Below are 22,915 nucleotides of genomic sequence, written 5' to 3' on the forward strand. Positions count from 1 at the left end.
ATAACCAGCCATGATGTCCTTATTGTGTCCGGGTTATCTTCTCATACATATAGTGTCCTCCTGATAACCAGCTATGATGTCCTTATTGTGTCCGGGTTATCTTCTCATACATGTAGTGTCCTCCTGATAACCAGCCATGATGTCCTTATTGTGTCCGGGTTATCTTCTCATACATGTAGTGTCCTGATAACCAGCCATGATGTCCTTATTGTGTCCAGGTTATCTTTTCATATATGTAGTGTCCTCCTAATAACCAGCCATGATGTCCTTATTATGTCCAGGTTATCTTCTCATATATGTAGTGTCCTCCTGATAACCAGCCATGATGTCCTTATTGTGTCCGGGTTATCTTCTCATATATGTAGTGTCCCCTCCTGATAACCAGCCATGATGTCCTTATTGTGTCCGGGTTATCTTCTCATACATGTAGTGTCCTCCTGATAACCAGTCATGATGTATTATTATCTTCTCATACATGTAGTGTCCTCCTGATAACCAGCCATGATGTCCTTATTGTGGTCAGGTTATCTTCTCATACATGCAGTGTCCTCCTGATAACCAGCCATGATGTCCTTATTGTGTCCGGGTTATCTTCTCATACATGTAGTGTCCTCCTGATAACTAGCCATGATGTATTATTATCTTCTCATACATGTAGTGTCCTCCTGATAACCAGCCATGATGTCCTTATTGTGGTCAGGTTATCTTCTCATACATGTAGTGTCCTCCTGATAACTAGCCATGATGTCCTTATTGTGTCCGGGTTATCTTCTCATACATGTAGTGTCCTCCTGATAACCAGCCATGATGTCCTTATTGTGTCCGGGTTATCTTCTCATACATGTAGTGTCCTCCTGATAACCAGCCATAATGTCCTTATTGTGTCCGGGGTATCTTCTCATACATGTAGTGTCCTCCTGATAACCAGCCATGATGTCCTTATTGTGGCTGGGTTATCTTCTCATACATGTAGTGTCCTCCTGATAACCAGCCATGATGTCCTTATTGTGTCCGGGTTATCTTCTCATACATGTAGTGTCCTCCTGATAACCAGCCATGATGTCCTTATTGTGTCCGGGTTATCTTCTCATACATGTAGTGTCCTCCTGATAACCAGCCATGATGTCCTTATTGTGTCCGGGGTATCTTCTCATACATGTAGTGTCCTCCTGATAACCAGCCATGATGTCCTTATTGTGTCTGGGTTATCTTCTCATACATGTAGTGTCCTCCTGATAACCAGCCATGATGTCCTTATTGTGTCCGGGTTATCTTCTCATATATGTAGTGTCCTCCTGATAACCAGCCATGATGTCTTTATTGTGTGGGTTATCTTCTCATACATATCACAGAGCATGCCCACAAAACTTTCTCATATAAGTAATTTCTACCTGAGAATTTTTACTCCCAGGTCTCTGCTGTAAAGCAGATTTCTAGAACTGTTGTTCACCATTGAGAGTAATAACCAAGGTAAAATGTCTGCTCTTGCATATACCCTTTGTTGCTCATACTCATGGCTCACAGACACAAATGTACTAGAGCAAAAAATTATATAGTAAAAGTATCAAATTTTATTCCAGTCAAATAATGACACATAATAAAGTAAAACATTAATAAATTGCTGCAAAACGCAAGAAAATGGAGAGTTTAAGGTAAAACTTGGACCAAAATAGCAATACATGGATAACATTACCAAGCAGATCAACAGTAAAGCACAAGGAATGGAGATATAAAGCAGCAGGATCAATACTATGTACATCGAAATAAAAGGTGCCCGGTTCATCTAAGATCACACTAAGACAAGCACAGCCTGCTTAAAGGAGTATTCCAGGACCCAAAACTTCATTACATATTACTCTGATGAGCAAAGGAAACAACTTAACAAAATAATAATATTAAAGAAAATATAGCGTGATTTCTTCTAATTTCTTCACCATACATAAGTGTATGGAGAGGGGAGGGAGAGGAGGGTGGTAATTGATATATTGCCTGATTCTTTTCTTGAAACAAAGCAGTGTTAACATAGCTCATTGACTCACACTATAGCAAAGTTTAATAGCTGCAACAATTTGTGTGTGTTTTCCAACAACCTCCTCCTCCCCCCTCCCCTCCCCACAGATTTCTATGTAAGAAGTAACTCAGCCTGATAAGTGAAGATAGAAACACATTTCTTTATAAAGATATATTACAAAGTTTCTTCTATTCACATTTACTATTCATTTGTATGTGGGTTTTTTATAATTGGAGACACACGTTAAGCAGAAGTTATCAGACAGATTCACATATTGCCAGAACGGAACATTTAGTATCTTTAACATTTTTGTTAATATAACTGTATTGCTAAGTTGTTTTATTGTTCGGGTCTCTGCACCACCCTTAGCTTGCAGGCTGCAGCACAGGAGGTGTGTTCAGTTATGATTCCTTGCTTTTGGTTCTCGTTGCATCTGTGAATTGATTTTCACCACTCCCATCGCATACATCTTGTTCCTCTCCAAACCTCAAATAATTAATCTTTGCCTTACCTATGTGATTGACAGCCTAACTGCCTATCAAGCCTAGGGCAGGTTCTGAACTTCCTATAAACAGGTCATCAGCCCACACAAGTTTGCTGGCTATTGTGACGTTGTTCTTGCTAAGTTGTTCTCTTGCTATTGTATTGTATTACTGACTTCTGACCTTTGATTTTTCTTGTTACTACTCTTTTGGATTATGATTTGGTACTGCTTTATCTCTCTGGCTTTGACCCTTGGCTTGCTGACTCCTCTTCTGTGTTGTGTTGTCTTATCCACATTCTGTGTTTTCACATATTTAGAGAAGGGTCTGTCGCCCAGATGTCCCTGTCATTAGGACAGTTAAGGCAAGTAGGTAGGGACAGAGGCTGGATCAAGTTTAGGACTCATTGTCTCTGTCTTTCCCTTCCTACTAGGTTTCAGCACCAGCACTAGGAATTGCTCAACTGGCAATTCCCTTACACCCTACATGCACTTTGCCAAAAGCTTCATTGCATTATGGTATGAAACAATAGAAATCTATGAACAAATACTGTATCCTTGTGTAGAGAGGTATATTTAGATTTTTAACAGCATCCTTTGGGTGTGCCAGTATGGTGGCAATTACTCCTAAAATGTTATACCTGTGTTGTGTTGTCTTTTCCACGTTCTGTATATACACTTATTTAGAGAAAGGACTGTCACCCAGTTGTCCCTGTCATTAGGACAGTTGAGGCAAGTAGTTAGGGATAGGGGCTGGGTCAAGTTTAGGACTCACGATCTTTGTCTTTCCCTTCTTCCCAGGTTTCAGAAGCAGCACTAGGGAATTGTTCAACTGGCAATTCCCTTACACCCTATGTGCACTTTGCCAACAGCTTTATTGTATTATGGTATAAAACAATAGAAATCTATGAGCATATACTGTACCCTGTATACTGTGCATTATCCTTTGGGTGTGCCAGTATGGTGGCAGTTACCCCTAGAATTTTATACCTGTGTTGTGTTGTCTTATTTGTGTTCTTTGTTTACACTTATTTAGAGAAGGGACAGTTGCTCAGTTGTCCCTGTCATTAGGACAACTGAGGCAAGTAGGTAGGGACAGGGGCAGGCATTTACCCCTAGAATGTTATACCTGTGTTGTGTTGTCTATGTTCTGTGTTTACACTTATTTAGAGAAGGGACTGTTGCCCAGTTGTCCCTGTCATTAGGACAGATGAGGTGAGTAGGTAGGGACAGGGGCAGGCATTTACCACTAGAATGTTATACCTGTGTTGTGTTGTCTATGTTCTGTGTTTACACTTATTTAGAGAAGGGACTGTTGCCCAGTTGTCCCTGTCATTAGGACAGATGAGGTGAGTAGGTAGGGACAGGGGCTGGCATTTACCACTAGAATGTTATACCTGTGTTGTGTTGTCTATGTTCTGTGTTTACACTTATTTAGAGAAGGGACTGTTGCCCAGTTGTCCCTGTCATTAGGACAGTTAAAGCAAGTAGGTTTGGACAGGGGCTGGCATTTGCCCCTAGAATTTTATACCTGTGTTGTATTGTCTTACTTTTGTTCTGTGTTTACACTTATTGAGAGAAGGGACTATTGCCCAGTTGTCCCTGTCATTAGGACAGTTAAAGCAAGTAGGTTTGGACAGGGGCTGGCATTTATCGCTAGAATTTTATAACTGTATGGTGTTGTCTTGTCCACGTTCTGTGTTTACACTTATTTAGAGAAGGGACTGTCGCCCAGTTGTCCCTGTCATTAGGACAATTGAGGCAAGTAGGTAGGGACAGGGCCTTGCATTTACCCCTCAAATTTTATACCTGTGTTGTGTTGTCTTGTTCATATTCTGTGTATCCACTTATTTAGAGAAGGGACTGTCGCCCAGTTGTCCCTGTCATTAGGACAATTGAGGCAAGTAGGTAGGAACAGGGGCTGGCATTTATCCCTAGAATTTTATATCTGTGTGCATTGTCAGATCTTGGATGCACTGTTGCTGTTTCCATGCATCGGAGGAGAGGGTAGTGGATATCAGCTGGTTTCTTTACAAGGATACACCTATCATATAGGTCTACATGGAACGTCTACAACTATGTACTGTACAGTAGCCATAGGGATTACATGTGTTGGCATACAAGCTCCCTTCCATCTGCACGAAGATGTAAATAAAACTAGTATGATGATTCCTAATAATTTGTTATGATCATTTTCTGCTTTATTATATCTACAGCACGCTCTGTAAACTAGTGGCAGGCGTGATGCATGACTTCGGAGTTTATGTTAAATGTTCCTATTTAAGTTGCTTGCTTTATTGGTTTAAGCATTATTTGTTGTATTAAGTCTTGTGTAATGAGATAAAGATTTCCTATTCTAGGCGCCATTCAGCACAGAGGCAGCCCGGTGACAGCTGGAACACGCTCGTACTCTTATAATGAAATCAGAATTTCCTTGTGCACACTGCATTACTTTCTTGGATGGAATAAAAAATGTACAGCTCCATGGAAACTCACAATAAAGTAAAGGTCTTCTAAACGTGGATACGCCGAGAGCTCATAAATCAACTCGTGCAGAAAATCAGGCATCTCGAAATTCAGTCTCTCCGTGCTCCAAGCGTCTGCAATATATGAGACATTAGGGAATTTCTGGCTCTTACGGCGCGCGCACTAAATGGTTAAAGATATAATTTCAATGATTCATCTTCTGTTATGGAGTCGGAGACATACTGCAAAGGTGAGGGAAAAATTACAGGAGCTTAACGTTCTCCTCCGCGCCGTACCGCGCGTCTGATTTCCAACGACCTTCAAGGACAGTTTGAGGTCAAAACATCATCTGATAGGAATAGAGGTGGATTCGCCGATAATCACTTCTCCGTCATGGGCAGGATCGATGGATAAACAGATTATATAACGCGTTTATCTCATACTTTATATCTTTCGATATTACATATGGTGGAAATCAATAGATATAAAAATATCCTGGAATATGGATCTGGATGTACTTGGGATATGACATTAGGAGACCACTGCTTACGGGACGCCGCCTAGGCCTATAGACTTGGTAGGGAGCCGGCACATATATGACATACCTAACACAATCTTATAATAGACATCACACCCATTATACGCACTCATATCGAGGCAGCGAAGCTGTAAGGAAATGTAACATCCCCTATGGCTCTCCTGTCAGCCCATGCTTTATGATAGTCTGTGTGCAACTCCCTAGGCAAAATACAGACTGCTATAAATGGCGCCTGCATTCTGCTGACGAGTTCACAGGACCACGGTGGGGAATTTAAGCTCTGGCTTATAAAAGATATCCTGATAATAATCGGATATTAGGATATTAAGGATTGATAGATCATGAGTAGGTTATCTATCGGGGTCTGATATCCAGATCCTGCACCAATCATCTTGTTCTAGCAGTTTCTGGGTGCCAGAAGCCACCAGTGGACATCGAGCGTGGCCTAGACTGTAGCGGTTCTGTGCAGGGAGGGGAGTAGATAAGCTATGACATCATCTAGTATCATTAGTGGATGTAATAATGGGTCAGTGGTGTTATCTATAGAGGTGTTATCGTCAGTAGTGCAATGATGGGTGTTATCTGTTATGTGGTGTTATCTATGGAGGTGTTATCGTCAGTAGTGTAATGTGGGTGTTATCTGTTACGTGGTGTTATCTATGGAGGTGTTATTGTCAGTAGTGCAATAATGGGTGTTATCTGTTATGTGGTGTTATCTATAGAGGTGTTATCATCAGTAGTGCAATGATGGGTGTTATCTGTTATGTGGTGTTATCTATGGAGGTGTTATTGTCAGTAGTGCAATGATGGGTGTTATCTGTTATGTGGTGTTATCTATAGAGGTGTTATCATCAGTAGTGCAATGATGGGTGTTATCTGTTATGTGGTGTTATCTATGGAGGTGTTATTGTCAGTAGTGCAATGATGGGTGTTATCTGTTATGTGGTGTTATCTATAGAGGTGTTATCATCAGTAGTGCAATGATGGGTGTTATCTGTTATGTGGTGTTATCTATGGAGGTGTTATTGTCAGTAGTGCAATGATGGGTGTTATCTGTTATGTGGTGTTATCTATAGAGGTGTTATCATCAGTAGTGCAATGATGGGTGTTATCTGTTATGTGGTGTTATCTATGGAGGTGTTATTGTCAGTAGTGCAATGATGGGTGTTATCTGTTATGTAGTGTTATCTATAGAGGTGTTATTGTCAGTAGTGCAATGATGGGTGTTATCTGTTATGTGGTGTTATCTATAGAGGTGTTATTGTCAGTAGTGCAATGATGGGTGTTATTTGTTATGTGGTGTTATCTATAGAGGTGTTATTGTCAGTAGTGCAATGATGGGTGTTATCTGTTATGTGGTGTTATCTATAGAGGTGTTATTGTCAGTAGTGCAATGATGGGTGTTATCTGTTATGTGGTGTTATCTATAGAGGTGTTATTGTCAGTAGTGCAATGATGGGTGTTATCTGTTATGTGATGTTATCTATAGAGGTGTTATCGTCAGTAGTGCAATGATGGGTGTTATTTTTTATGTGGTGTTATCTATAGAGGTGTTATCTTGTATTGTAATATTGTCTATGATATAAATATATAAGATGACTGCAGTAAAGAATACCCTGACAGAATTGGCAAGGGTCAGTCTGTTATTAATCTTAGTGGACAGAGTCAAAATTGCTTTTGATTTTGTACTTTTAAAAACTATATATAGAGACATTGACAATTAAAATAAAAACGATCAAAAATTCTTAAAAAAAAGATATGTTTAATATTAAAACTTGCATTGGTAGCTCCAAGATGGTATATACAGTACTGCTCTGTATACTTTATAGATAGGGATAGAATATCTCCATAGCTTTGTATCCTGTATACTGCCATGTATATACAGCTCTAATCCATAGGTTCAACTTTTGAGAATGACAAAATGTAGAGTATATTACTAAAAATGAGCTGTACAGGAGACGTCACATTCACTCCTTCTTTTTTATATATGAAACTATAGGATTATAGGAGACATCTAGAAAACATTCTACAGAAGAACCAGAATCTTCAGAATCTTCTACAAACAGTCTCATAGTTCTCTCTGTTACCTCCTCCCTGGACCACCCCTTACAATGAAAGCCGATCTCAGTGCTATTGCATCACCCATCCTACATAAGCAGCGCTCCCAGACCTGAAGGTCCGCCCCAAGTGCACCAACTGCCTCATTTACATAAGGTGTTAACATTGGTTTTCTCTGGATCTACTAATAAGATACATAACACATACAGAATTTATCACTATAATGTGCTCTGTGACAGTACAATATTTATGGGGGGGGTTAAAATCTTCGTTTAAGTTTTATAGGAATTGTTAAAAAATGTTGCACGGTAAGAATGGTTTCAGGGATAGAAGGGCTAATAGTTTATTTTGGTCAATAACAAAATGAAGAAAATGTAAATCCCATCAATATTTGGTGTGACCTTTGCCTTCTATCTGTAAAAATAAACTTTCAAAATTTCCATTGATACTCTGCAGCAATTTTTCCACACCTGCCTAAAACTTTTGCATAGTACTGTATATTAGGATATAGTCCTAGTTTTAGATATTAAAGAGGCTATTTGGTTTTGCCAACTTTTTCTTATGTTAAAATTTCCCCACAAGCCCAAATTACATTTATTAGAAAGAAAATGTTATTTTAATTTAACTACAGATTCTCCCGTTCTTTTCCTATAAGCTATTAATTATCATAAGGATATAGCTAAGATCATTATATATCAGTGATGTAATGTGCTGCAACAACATTGTCATAGAAAAGTATCCCACCACTGGCAGTCGGGGGCCCTCAGTGATCACTAGAATGGCATGACCACAGTCACGGGCAATTTCAAGGTAGTAATGGTTACATACAGTGGGGCAAAAAAGTATTTAGTCAGTCACCAATAGTGCAAGTTCCACCACTTAAAAAGATGAAGAATGAGAGTGAATAGTTCTGAGCTGCAATACCAAATACAGCCTGTGGACAGCAGAGGTGCTGTTTTCTAATGTAATGAACTTTTCATTTACAGTGGGGGGTAGAGACCCCCATGGCTCTACATTGCCTGACCACAGTGGTCAAGAATGTGCAGTAAAGTGCTGCACTCCAGCAGCCCCATAAACATTGAATGCTGCGGCAGGGCACATACAGTGGGGCAAAAAAGTATTTAGTCAGTCACCAATAGTGCAAGTTCCACCACTTAAAAAGATGAGAGGCGTCTGTAATTTACATCATAGGTAGACCTCAACTATGAGAGACAAAATGAGAAAACAAATCCAGAAAATCACATTGTCTGATTTTGTAAGAATGTATTTGCAAATTATGGTGGAAAATAAGTATTTGGTCACCTACAAGCAATCAAGATTTCTGGCTCTCACGGACCTGTAACTTCTTCTTTAAGAGTCTCCTCTTTCCTCCACTCATTACCTGTAGTAATGGCACCTGTTTAAACTTGTTATCAGTATAAAAAGACACCTGTGCACACCCTCAAACAGTCAGACTCCAAACTCCACTATGGTGAAGACCAAAGAGCTGTCAAAGGACACCAGAAACAAAATTGTAGCCCTGCACCAGGCTGGGAAGACTGAATCTGCAATAGGCATCCAGCTTGGATTGAAGAAATCAACTGTGGGAGCAATAATTAGAAAATGGAAGACATACAAGACCACTGATAATCTCCCTCGATCTGGGGCTCCACGCAAAATCTCACCCCGTGGGGTCAAAATGATCACAAGAATGGTGAGCAAAAATCCCAGAACCACGCGGGGGGACCTAGTGAATGAACTGCAGAGAGCTGGGACCAATGTAACAAAGCCTACCATCAGTAACACACTACGCCGCCAGGGACTCAGATCCTGCAGTGCCAGACGTGTCCCACTGCTTAAGCCAGTACATGTCCGGGCCCGTCTGAAGTTTGCTAGAGAGCATTTGGATGATCCAGAAGAGTATTGGGAGAATGTCCTATGGTCTGATGAAACCAAACTGGAACTGTTTGGTAGAAACACAACTTTACGTGTTTGGAGGAAAAAGAATACTGAGTTGCATCCATCAAACACCATACCTACTGTAAAGCCTGGGGGTGGAAACATCATGCTTTGGGGCTGTTTCTCTGCAAAGGGGCCAGGACGACTGATCCGGGTACATGAAAGAATGAATGGGGCCATGTATCGTGAGATTTTGAGTGCAAACCTCCTTCCATCAGCAAGGGCATTGAAGATGAAACGTGGCTGGGTCTTTCAACATGACAATGATCCAAAGCACACCGCCAGGGCAACGAAGGAGTGGCTTTGTAAGAAGCATTTCAAGGTCCTGGAGTGGCCTAGCCAGTCTCCAGATCTCAACCCTATAGAAAACCTTTGGAGGGAGTTGAAAGTCCGTGCTGCCAAGCGACAGCCCCAAAACATCACTGCTCTAGAGGAGATCTGCATGGAGGAATGGGCCAACATACCAACAACAGTGTGTGCCAACCTTGTGAAGACTTACAGAAAACGTTTGACCTCTGTCATTGCCAACAAAGGATATCGAACAAAGTATTGAGATGAAATTTTGTTACTGACCAAATACTTATTTTCCACCATAATTCGCAAATAAATTCTTACAAAATCAGACAATGTGATTTTCTGGATTTGTTTTCTCATTTTGTCTCTCATAGTTGAGGTCTACCTATGATGTAAATTACAGACGCCTCTCATCTTTTTAAGTGGTGGAACTTGCACTATTGGTGACTGACTAAATACTTTTTTGCCCCACTGTATGTGCCCTGCCGCAGCATTCAATGTTTATGGGGCTGATGGAGTGCAGCACTTTACTGCACATTCTTGACCACTGTGGTCAGGCAATGTGGAGCCATGGGGGTCTCTACCCCCCATTGTAAATGAAAAGTTCATTACATTAGAAAACAGCACCTCTGCTGTCCACAGGCTGTATTTGGTATTGCAGCTCAGAACTATTCACTCTCATTCTATCTCACACAATCCAGTTAAAGAGGTCCTTTCATGAGTTGGGGCACATGCGGTTTTATATACCGCTGGAAAGCTGACAGTGCACTGATTTCACCCTCGGGTGAAGAGCACAGATCGCCATAGACGAGTCCTGGGGGGGGGATCATTCCTCCCCAGTCTCACAGTACAGTGTTATAGGCGCTGCTGTGGAGAAGAACGTACCTGACTGACTGTCAGAAACGCCCTTCTGACTGTAAAACCTTACGGTACCGGGACCGATAGATCTTTACCCGGGGCACAGATTGGGAAAGCCGACAGTGCGCTGAATTCAGCACACTGTCAGCTTTCCAGCGGTATATAGAACCATCTGTGCCCCAACTCAGTTTCAGCACATAAATGTTACTGTTGTATAATGAAAAGTTCTACAGTTTTCGAATATCAAAATGAAAAATAGTGGCTGGGCTGCGTCTTACCACATCCTGCGGCTTTGTTTCTGGAGGTGCAAGACCCAATCTCCGGACCGTGGAGGAAATTCAATAGAAGAAATATATAGGAACGAAGGTCTGCAGACTCTCCCAAGCCTTTTAAAAAATTTCGATCTTTATTCCATTCCAATTAAAATCGATAGCATACAAGAAGTGATGTTAGTCAGAAGTCACACATAGTGAATTTAAAACAAGCGCTTACGCGTTTCGGGGTATGGGAGCCCCTTAATCATAGCATAGGTTAAGGGGCTCCCATACCCCGAAACGCGTAAGCGCTTGTTTTAAATTCACTATGTGTGACTTCTGACTAACATCACTTCTTGTATGCTATCGATTTTAATTGGAATGGAATAAAGATCGAAATTTTTTAAAAGGCTTGGGAGAGTCTGCAGACCTTCGTTCCTATATAGTTTTCAAATATACTTTATGTATTAATTCTTCATGGTTTTCTAGATCTTTGCTTGTCATTACTGTTTTACTTCCAGTGGATAAAAATCAGTCCATGGTCATGTGATATACAGTCCATAGTCATGTGATATACAGTCCATAGTCATGTGATATACAGTCCATGGTCATGTGATATACACACAGGTGCACAGTTCATTACCAGGCAGACATATAATTTCTGTGCTGCGACTATAAAGAGCTGTGTACCTATGTGTGCGTCACATGACCACGGACTGTATATCACATGATCATGAACTGTCCATCACATGACCATGGAATTTCCATCACATGACCATGGACTGTATATAATATGACCATAAAATTCTCAATCTATTACTGTGCAGTCCAATAAAGTGGAAGTAAACTTTTTATTTTTCCATAAAACCATATTGCAGGTTATGGGAACAGATGTCACCATATACCTTACTCAAGAAAAGCGACTGTGTCTTAAACTATTATTTCTGTCTTTACATCTTATCTGATTTCAGTCTATAGTCTGAGCACAGGATGTGTCAGTTTACAAAGAAGTCTATGGAGAAATAACTACCAGGTTATTGGTTTGTGCAACATCTCAGTTGTATGGAGACATAATACATCTCCCTTAATGGTATCTACTGCCTACTGTGCCACTGAATCCAGGTGAAGCCTTAGGCTGTATTCACACAGAGTAACGCCAGGCGTTTTTTGTGTGTTTTTTGCACATAGCGCCGCGTTTACGCCGCGTAGCGCCGCGTTAACGCCGCGTATACGCCGCGTTAACGCCGCGCTATTTAGCGGTGGCGTTGCCCGGCGTTAACGCGGCGTATACGCGGCGTAAACGCGGCGCTATGTGCAAAAAACACACAAAAAACGCCTGGCGTTACTCTGTGTGAATACAGCCTAAGAGATTTTCTCTAATTTTGTATTCTTTCACTTCACAAATTGCTCTATAATATGACTGTGTAGGGAGGCGCTATATGACAGCGAACAGAAAGCCCACATTCTGGAGTTGTATAAAGTACAAGGTGATCCGCCCGCTTGACTTCTGGAGTTGTATAAAGTACAAGGTGGTCCGCCCGCTTGACTTCTGGAGTTGTATAAAGTACAAGGTGGTACGCCCGCTCACCTTCTGGAGTTGTATAAAGTACAAGGTGGTCTGCCCACTTGACTTCTGGAGTTGTATAAAGTACAAGATGGTCCGCCCGCTTGACTTCTGGAGTTGTATAAAGTACAAGGTGGTCCGCCCGCTTGACTTCTGGAGTTGTATAAAGTACAAGGTGGTCCGCCCGCTTGACTTCTGGAGTTGTATAAAGTACAACATGGTCCGCCCGCTCACCTTCTGGAGTTGTATAAAGTACAAGGTGGTCCGCCCACTTGACTTCTGGAGTTGTATAGAGTACAAGGTGGTCCGCCTGCATACTTTCTAGAGTTGTATAAAGTACAAGGTGGTCCGCCCGCTTGACTTCTGGAGTTGTATAGAGTACAAGGTGGTCCGCCTGCATACCTTCTAGAGTTGTATAAAGTACAATGTGGACCGCCCGCTCACCTTCTGGAGCTGTATAAAGTACAAGCTGGTCCGCCGGCTCACCTTCTAGAGTTGTACAAAGTACAAGGTGGTCCACCCGCTCAACTTCTGGAGTTGTACAAAGTACAAGGTGGTCCGCCTGCATACCTTCTAGAGTTGTATAAAGTACAATGTGGTCGGCCCGCTCGCCTTCTGGAGCTGTATAAAGTACAAGGTGGTCCGCCTGCATACCTTCTAGAGTTGTATAAAGTACAATGTGGTCGGCCGGCTCACCTTCTAGAGTTGTATAAAGTACAAGGTGGTCCGCCCGCTCACCTTCTAGAGTTGTATAAAGTACAAGGTGGTCCGCCCGCTCACCTTCTGGAGTTGTACAAAGTACAAGGTGGTCCGCCCGCTCACCTACTGGAGTTGTATAAAGTACAAGGTGGTCCGCCCAGCCACCTTCTGGAGTTGTATAAAGTACAAGGTGGTCCGCCCGTTCACCTTCTGGAGTTGTACAAAGTGCAAGGTGGTCCGCCCGCTCACCTTCTGGAGTTGTACAAAGTGCAAGGTGGTCCGCCCGCTCACCTTCTGGAGTTGTATAAAGTACAAGGTGGTCCGCCCGCTCACCTACTGGAGTTGTATAAAGTACAAGGTGGTCCGCCCGCTCACCTACTGGAGTTGTATAAAGTACAAGGTGGTCCGCCCACTCACCTACTGGAGTTGTATAAAGTACAAGGTGGTCCGCCCACTCACCTTCTGGAGTTGTATAAAGTACAAGGTGGTCCGCCCACTCACCTTCTGGAGTTGTATAAAGTACAAGGTGGTCCGCCCGCTCACCTACTGGAGTTGTATAAAGTACAAGGTGGTCCGCCCGCCCACCTTCTGGAGTTGTATAAAGTACAAGGTGGTCCGCCCGCTTGAATTCTGGAGTTGTATAAAGTACAAGGTGGTCCGCCCGCTCGCGTTCTGGAGTTGTATAAAGTACAAGGTGGTGCGCCCGCTCACCTTCTGGAGTTGTATAAAGTACAAGGTGGTCCGCCCACTCACCTTCTAGAGTTGTATAAAGTACAAGGTGGTCCGCCCGCCCACCTTCTGGAGTTGTATAAAGTACAAGGTGATCCACCCGCCCACCTTCTAGAGTTGTATAAAGTACAAGGTGGTCCGCCCGCTCACCTACTGGAGTTGTACAAAGTACAAGGTGGTCCGCCCGCTCACCTACTGGAGTTGTATAAAGTACAAGGTGGTCCGCCCGCTCACCTACTGGAGTTGTATAAAGTACAAGGTGGTCCGCCCGCTCACCTACTGGAGTTGTATAAAGTACAAGGTGGTCCGCCCGCCCACCTTCTGGAGTTGTATAAAGTACAAGGTGATCCACCCGCTCACCTTCTAGAGTCGTATAAAGTACAAGGTGGTCCGCCCGCTCACCTACTGGAGTTGTACAAAGTACAAGGTGGTCTGCCCGCTCACCTACTGGAGTTGTATAAAGTACAAGGTGGTCCGCCCGCTCAGCTTCTAGAGTTGTATAAAGTACAAGGTGGTCCGCCCGCTCACTTTCTGGAGTTGTATAAAGTACAAGGTGGTCCGCCCACTCACCTTCTGGAGTTGTATAAAGTACAAGGTGGTCCGCCCACTCACCTTCTGGAGTTGTATAAAGTACAAGGTGGTCCGCCCGCTCACCTACTGGAGTTGTACAAAGTACAAGGTGGTCCGCCCGCTCACCTACTGGAGTTGTATAAAGTACAAGGTGGTCCGCCCGCTCGCCTTCTAGAGTTGTATAAAGTACAAGGTGGTCCGCCCGTTCACCTTCTGGAGTTGTATAAAGTACAAGGTGGTCCGCCCGCTCAGCTTCTGGAGTTGTATAAAGTACAAGGTGGTCCGCCCGCTCACTTTATGGAGTTGTATAAAGTACAAGGTGGTCCGCCCATTCACCTTCTGGAGTTGTATAAAGTACAAGGTGATCAGCCCGCTCACCTTCTGGAGTTGTATAAAGTACAAGGTGATCAGCCCGCTCACCTTCTGGAGTTGTATAAAGTACAAGGTGGGCCGCCCGCTCACCTACTGGAGTTGTATAAAGTACAAGGTGGTCCGCCCGCTCACCTTCTAGAGTTGTATAAAGTACAAGGTGGTCCGCCCGCTCACCTACTGGAGTTGTATAAAGTACAAGGTGGTCCGCCCGCTCGTCTTCTGGAGTTGTATAAAGTACAAGGTGGTCCGCCCGCTCACCTTCTGGAGTTGTATAAAGTACAAGGTGGTCCAACCACCCACCTTCTGGAGTTGTATAAAGTACAAGGTGGTCCGCCCGCTTGAATTCTGGAGTTGTATAAAGTACAAGGTGGTCCGCCCGCTCACCTTCTGGAGTTGTATAAAGTACAAGGTGGTCCGCCCGCTCACCTTCTGGAGTTGTATAAAGTACAAGGTGGTCCGCCCGCTCACCTACTAGAGTTGTATAAAGTACAAGGTGGTCCGCCCACTAACCTTCTGGAGTTGTATAAAGTACAAGGTGGTCCGCCCGCTCACCTACTGGAGTTGTATAAAGTACAAGGTGGTCCGCCCGCTCACCTTCTGGAGTTGTATAAAGTACAAGGTGGTCCGCCCGCTCACCTACTGGAGTTGTATAAAGTACAAGGTGGTCCGCCCGCTCACCTTCTGGAGTTGTATAAAGTACAAGGTGGTCCGCCCGCTCACCTACTGGAGTTGTATAAAGTACAAGGTGGTCCGCCCGCTCACCTTCTGGAGTTGTATAAAGTACAAGGTGGTTCGCCCGCTCACCTTCTGGAGTTGTATAAAGTACAAGGTGGTCCGCCCGCTCACCTTCTGGAGTTGTATAAAGTACAAGGTGGTCCGCCCGCTCACCTTCTGGAGTTGTATAAAGTACAAGGTGGTCCGCCCGCTCACCTACTGGAGTTGTATAAAGTACAAGGTGGTCCGCCCGCTCACCTTCTGGAGTTGTATAAAGTACAAGGTGGTCCTCCCGCTCACCTTCTGGAGTTGCATATAGTACACCTATTTGTGCTAATTCAAAAGAGTTTTGTATGTGTCCTCTAACTCAGAATGTAGAGTTTAGCAGCTGCAGCTATTTGTGTGTCTTTTCCAGCAGCCTTCTCCTCCCCTCTCCATAGATTTCTATGTAAAAGGTTATTCAGTCTTACCAGTGGAGAAGGAAACAGATTTTTTTAGTAAGATATATTATAAAGATTCTTATAATCATCCGTACAGTTCAGTTATGGAAAGTTGTTTGATCATTGAAGTTACACGTTAATACATATTATAACACTGATACATTGTAGTGAGCTAAAGAGAGATTTGTACTGCTGATATCTTCATCTCACAGGGGATAACCTATACTGGATACAGACCCCTTAGTGGTAAGATTATCAGGGTATTAGGTAGACAACACTTGAACAAGCAGAAACATTACAAATGTGAGGAACTGAAACACAAAGTATAATAGAAAGTTACAGACTGAACAATGTTTATATTTCTCACAAAGCCAAAAACCCCTCCAAACCACAAGCCGCGCGCTCCTTTGCTCCATGTTTTACAATTCTTGGGTATCCTGCATTGCCGGCTTACCGAGGGTCTTAGGCTGGATTTACATGTCTAGGTTTTTCATGAAGTTTTTTAAGTCAAATCACATGGTAAGTATCTGTTGATTGAGATGGTTCCACATTGTGACGGCCATGAGTCCTAAGAACATGGCTTGACTCTCTTTACCAGTCCCATAGTCTTTGTATGGAATATCAGCATGTATACACAACCTCCGCTCTATTCATACAGGGGGCACTGGACTCTATTATAATGATGAGTGGGGGTCCCAGAAGTGGCCCTCAGCATCAGATACTCATCACCTATTCTGTAAAACGGTGATACACAGATGCATAACAATGATGCTCCTTGGACTCAACATAAAATCTGTAGGCAACTACAATATCAGCAATGTTATGTCCTATAGCCCGATAACGCAACATAAATTTTACTTTTGGGGGGGCACTTTCAAAAGGGGAAATAACCTTTAGAGTAAAGTTTTACTTTCTATTAATTGGAATCCGAGTAACTTTCTAACATACATTAAGGCCGGGGCCCCACGGACCGGGAACACCGCGATTTGCCTATGGCAGAAACACCATGGGAAAAATTGTGGCGTTTTACAGTATCTGTAAAAACGATGGAATTCATCAGAATCCTATGCCCACTTTGCGTTTCACACCGCAGCACAGACACGCTGTGATTTCCAAAATCGGCGCAGTTTTGGAAATCATAGCATGTCAATTATATCTACAAAAACGCCGGCAGCTTTCCCGTAGATCTAATGGTAACAGAAAGTCCGTGGTGGAAAACTCTGTGAACTTTCTGTTCAAAGTGCTGTGGGAAGAACTGCGATGCGTTTCCATCACGGTTTTTCCCGCAGTGGTTTGGTGCAGTGTATCATCCCCTGGGGCCTGAGACTTAGAAAGGTGGATGTAGTGATCAAGGACCTTGTAGCTGACGAATTTCCACTGACTACAGACTACTGGCTCCTGTGTATAACAGTCTGTAGTCAGCAAATGGCCCTCGGTAAGAGACTAGACTACAATAAATGGTCAGCACAGATCACGGATTTTTTAAGAGATATTTTATACTTTGCCTAAAGTGTCTATAGGGAAACAAAGATGAATGACCGGATAAGAAAACGTCTCAACTTCCTGTCAATTCCTCAACTTTTCAAGATCTCATACATCTCATCGTCATGTTAAAGATAATGTCTCACTATTTCCACCAACTCCAACTCGTTGCATCGTCTATTGATTCCGGCTCAGTTAGAATTTTTTCTCTAGCCCCTGAGAAATTTGTATTATTTTCGATATCCCATATCCGATATCCCATATGATGATTAGACTCGCTACTGTCAGGTGGGCAGTCCTAGACTCCAGCTCAGGACCGCCCACCTGACAATAGATAAGCTAATCTGCATATTGCATGCTGCTAATAACTGACATTGATTGTTTAGGAATGGTAGAGGGCTAGAGAAAAAATTCCAATTTGACGTGCTGGAGCCCTGGGTTCAAATCTGGCCAAGGACAACATCTGCGAGGAGTTTGTATGTTCTCCCATGTTTGGGGGGGTTTCTTCCGGGTCCTCCGGTTTCCTCCCATACTCCACAGACATACTGATAGGGAATGTAGATTGTGAGCCCTGTATGGGACTGTGACTGACAATATCTGTAAAGCGCTGCGGAATATGGTGGCGCTATATAAGTTAGGCCTCGTTCACATCTGCGTTGGTAGTCCGTCCACATGAGGATCCTCCCGAACAGAATACCGAATTCAACTGCAAGTGGTGTGCCAGTGAAAGCACACAGACCCCATAGACTACAATGGGGTCTGTGTGCTTGCTGCCAGATCTCCACACAGAACATGCGGACTTTCCTGTCCGCATGATTCGTGCAGGCAGCGCGCGACAAGCACACGGACCCCATTATAGTCTATGGGGTCCATGTGTTTTCACTGCACAGCGCTTGCAGTTGTGTTTGGTATTCCGATAGGGGGGTCCCCATGCAGACTTCCCGGATGTAATACCAACACAGATATAAGTGAGATCTAAGAGACGTAAATGAATAATAATAACAATGTATATAGGCCCTAAAGGTTTATAGGCCTGGAGGATTTCCTGGAGTATTATATACACCAAATACAGCGGTACATATCCTGAATAAAATCACAACAAGTGTAGAATTTGTGCCGCTGATACATTGTAGACCACTGCTATACGTCACTATAAGATCGCAATGTCGCACCGCTAAAGTTGCAACTAATAATAGTCAATCTGGTTGATGTAAACTCCAGTACGGTTAGATATCTGTACAATGTCAAGTCCTGATAAATTGGAGATCGCAAGGCAGCCGTAATCCCTATACCTAACTGTAATATAGCCTCAAGTCAAAGTGTTACCCCCCTAGCCTAAATCACAGAGGATTGTCTAGACTAGAAACACTCGTAGTAATCCCTCATCTGTAAGAACCATGTATGGGGCTCACGATAAGAAGCACGTGTCAGTCATTACAAAGTGCAAAACCTGACAAGTACTGCATATGGGATACAGTTATGGGTGAAGGTGTATACATGTAGCCATCTTGGATATGAGTCTGATAACTCGCTGCACCGGGATAGGTCACAACCATGGAAAGCAATGGAAAAAAGCCAAGCAAAAGTAGTCAGCAAGTGTTTACTTATGCGGTCAAAGTCATGTTAAACTTGGCTACACTTGTGTGTGTATATATATATATATATATATATATATATATATATGTACAGCCAAATGGGATTACATTGATCATTATTATGATAAGAAGTGCCATCAATGATGGTAAGGCCAATGGACGGCGTCACCTTCATGTACAGTGTCAGAACTATTCCTAATCCGTGAGTAATCCTCATGTTACAGAGCCCCGGGACAGTAAAGGGTTAACTCCATACAGTAACATCACTCAGGTTTTTGTGTGTTATTTCAGTATTCAGTATATTGGATCCCGGGTATTATTTCCTCTTCTTCGTGCTCTTTTCTGTGGGTAAGTCCGGTAATCCTGACATTATTGGCTTATTCTATCTAATAAGTATAAAGTCTTTCCCGAGTTATTGAAATCCCAGAATCTCAAATACAAATGTCCCCCCTTTCCTGGATAAAAAAAAGTGAATTGATAGACGTTGCTGCTTGTTGCTTGGCATTCTTCCCCATTGCCGAGTACCATGATGACATAGACTGGCAGAGGTCCATGCTTGGATTGAGCACAGCACATGAATATATTATGGTCCTGTGTGCACTTCAACATATGATTAATAAATCATGGAGAGTCATAATGAGTATACACAGAAGATCTCACTCTGCTTCTACCTAGTCCAGCACACGAAGGGTGGAGAGTATTTCTATGATCTGTGTGCTATATTTAGCTGGCTGTTGCCGGTGTGCACAGTGTATGTGTATGGTGTGTATGCATGTGTGTATGTAGTGGGTGCACAGTGTATGTGTATGGTGTGTATGCATGTGTGTATGTAGTGGGTGCACAGTGTAAGTGTATGGTGTGTATGCATGTGTGTATGTAGTGGGTGCACAGTGTATGTGTATGGTGTGTATGCATGTGTGTATGTAGTGGGTGCATAGTGTCTGTGTATGATGTTTATGTGTGTGAAGTGTGAGTATAGGGTGTATGATGTGTATGCATGTGTGTGTATGTAGTGTGTGCATGGTGTGTATTCATGTGTGTATGTAGTGTGTGCATAGTGTATGTGTGTTTGGTGTGTGCACAGTATGTATTTGTAGTTTGTGCATAGTGTGTATGTGATGTGTGCATGTGGTGTATAGTGTGTGTATGTGTGTGGTGTATGCATTGTGTGTGCATAGTGTGTGTATATGTGCGGTGTGCGCATAGTGTGTTGATATGTGAGGTGTGTGCATTATGTGTGCATAGTATGTATATGTGTGTGTTGTGTGTACATAGGGTGTGTACATAAGCTGTGCATAGTGTGTGGTGTGTGCATTGTGTGTGCATAGTATGTATACATGTGTGTGTTGTGTGCACATAGTGTGTTGATATGTGTGATGTGTGCATTATATATATATGTATATGTGTGTGTTGTGTCTACATAGTATGTATATGTGTGTGTGTATTGTGTGTATACATGTTGTGTGTGCATAGTGTGTGTGTGTGAGTGGTGTGTGCATTGTGTGTGCATAGTATGTATATGTGTGTGTGTGTTGTGTATACATGTTGTGTGTGCATAGTGTGTGTGTGTGAGTGGTGTGTGCATTGTGTGTGCACAGTATGTATATGTCTGTGTGTTGTGTGTAATTGTCTGTAATGTTCTCTGCAACTGGTAAATGATGACTCTCCGTGTACAGTCTCTAATTACACACTCCTAATATACCAGCCACCATTATCAAGCTTTGCATTCCTACCGGGGGATATCTGTCTGAACAATAGATTCAATTTTCGGTTGCTACAATGTCCTGTGTAATTACCAAACTTAATTAGTCTGCAGTTGTTATTATGCAAATACATGATTCACAGAACTCCTCTATCAGATATGTCTAAACAACTGCAAAAGTGAATCACTTGTATCCTTATTAAACGCCTATTATCAAGGTAGAATTCTGGTGCAAGCTAGCACTAATGAGAAAATTGCCCATTACACAGCCCCCTGCACGTCTCCTGTGGATATGTCATAGCAGAACAAGAAAGACAAGAGCTCTACCTCCTTAGAAAATGTCTTCCTACCTGAATTCTCGAACAAGATTTGGCTTAAGCCCATAAAATGCAGCAGAGAGGGAAAGGAGCCAGTTGGGGTTGTATTTCCCATGTTGGCATTCTAGAAAAGGTGATGACCACTTGACATGACTCTTGTCAGTAAGATAACTGGAACCCTTCTTCCAGCTGTCATCGAAAGTTTTAGCACCATTTAATAACCTCTTGTGCTGGTGAGGCCTCCACTTTTGCTTGAATGAATGGAACCAGTCAGTTTCCTGGGTGGCATTGGCCAGATGATGGGCTGAAGAGGATAGATCTTGGATATGGATCCTGTCTTCCTCTCGAGATGCCTGTAGAAACACCTGAGGGATATGGGACAATGGGTCCACGTTAAAAGTGAGAGCGGACCTATGAATTCTTGGTTCTCCTTCTAAGATACTCCTTAGGAGAGCACTGTACCACTCCAAGTCCCTCTGTGAGGTGTGGTCCCGAGATTTATTGCTTTGTAACATCATGTTCAAAAAGTTGGAGGAATGAACAAGTAAATCCACAGAACTGTGCAAAGACTGGTGAGTGGTTGAGGGTGAGACCCCCGATAGACTCGTCAGCTCATACCTCTTGGAACAGTTGGCGCGCCTGAGTTCATTAGAATCCCCTGTATATAGGAAAGAAGCCACATGTTTTGGTAAGTCCTCAGCCAGATTTTGTGCTAGGACGCTGCTCTCCGTGGTCCTGATCCACATGGAGGGATGGTCCAGGCTTCGAGGCTGGTTGTAGATGGGTTGCTTATCCCTGGTTATCCTGTGCTCTTCTTGGTGAGCCATACGCCCTTCCAGATCTGGTCTAGATGCTGTTAGCAAACAGACATGGGCAAGCAAGGCTGAAAGAATCGCAATATAAGCCATGATCAGGAGCGATCTGCAAATCCAAAGGAACTTAATCAGTTGTGACCATCAGGTCTCAGAATGTCACATCCTGTAGCCTTGTCACATCCATATCACCTGTGGTCCAATAGCAAAAAAAAAAATAAAAAATAAAAAACAAAAAAAACAAGAGCGAGATGAATATCCTGTCTATCTTGTCTTCCCCAGCAGGTTTCCAGTAGGAATTACGCAGACAACTGCCTTGATCTGAGCAGGTTACATCCCATCTAGCACAGAAGCTATAGTTAGACTGCTTACGTCTGTATCCTCATCCTCGACTCTGGTCTTCAGAGAGGAAAGAGAAGACAAATTCCCAGGGACTTCACCCTCTAATATCTTCATCTCAAGGGTATCACTGCACCGCCACATCCACTGTGCACATCAAAGGACAATGCTATGGGCTCGCATTTGTTTGCTAATTGAGTACTTGGATGAGCTTAAGGAATACACTCCGCCTTCCTATGCTTGTGAAAGGATTTAACTACACTTTGCCACAACCAAACACATTTAGCGCTCACCCCCTCCCTCCCTACTCCTATAGGTATACTTTGTCTTTCTTGGGCTGTGTATGGGCAGCTGCGGTGTCAATCATGGAACAGCCATTTGTAATGCAGGAAGAAAGGTGGAAGGAGCTGTCCAGTGCTGAACCTGAGCCGCTGCTTAGTGATTAGGAAAACACTGAGACATCACCGAGCCGTCTCCTCCTCCTCTACACGGCTCTGCCTTCTCTTATTCTCAATATTCCAGCATTTTCACTGTTGCTTCGTTTCTTACAGGATTTTTAAGCTAACGATGCAGTTGTGTGTACACATCTCTACATTGTCTGGAGCTGCAAAATGGAATGCAAGAAATTATTAGATTATTCAAGGAGTTTTCCCATGAATATAAACTATGTTTACATTTGTAG

At 42.9% G+C, this 22,915-nt stretch overlaps 1 protein-coding gene across 1 annotated transcript in view; it reads right to left on the bottom strand.

Moving 5' to 3' along the window:
• Positions 1–22,656, bottom strand: part of GPR158 (G protein-coupled receptor 158) — a 194,559-nt gene extending 171,903 nt beyond the window's left edge. The window contains exon 1 of the mRNA XM_075271687.1: positions 21,116–22,656. Within this exon, the coding sequence (XP_075127788.1) occupies positions 21,116–21,990 (875 nt within the window). The 5' untranslated portion in view covers positions 21,991–22,656. The remainder of the gene's footprint in view (positions 1–21,115) is intronic.
• Positions 22,657–22,915: the final 259 nt, after the last annotated feature.

Source organism: Leptodactylus fuscus, chromosome 4, assembly GCF_031893055.1.
Source record: "Leptodactylus fuscus isolate aLepFus1 chromosome 4, aLepFus1.hap2, whole genome shotgun sequence".
In the NCBI taxonomy this organism is placed as follows: Eukaryota; Metazoa; Chordata; class Amphibia; order Anura; family Leptodactylidae; genus Leptodactylus; species Leptodactylus fuscus.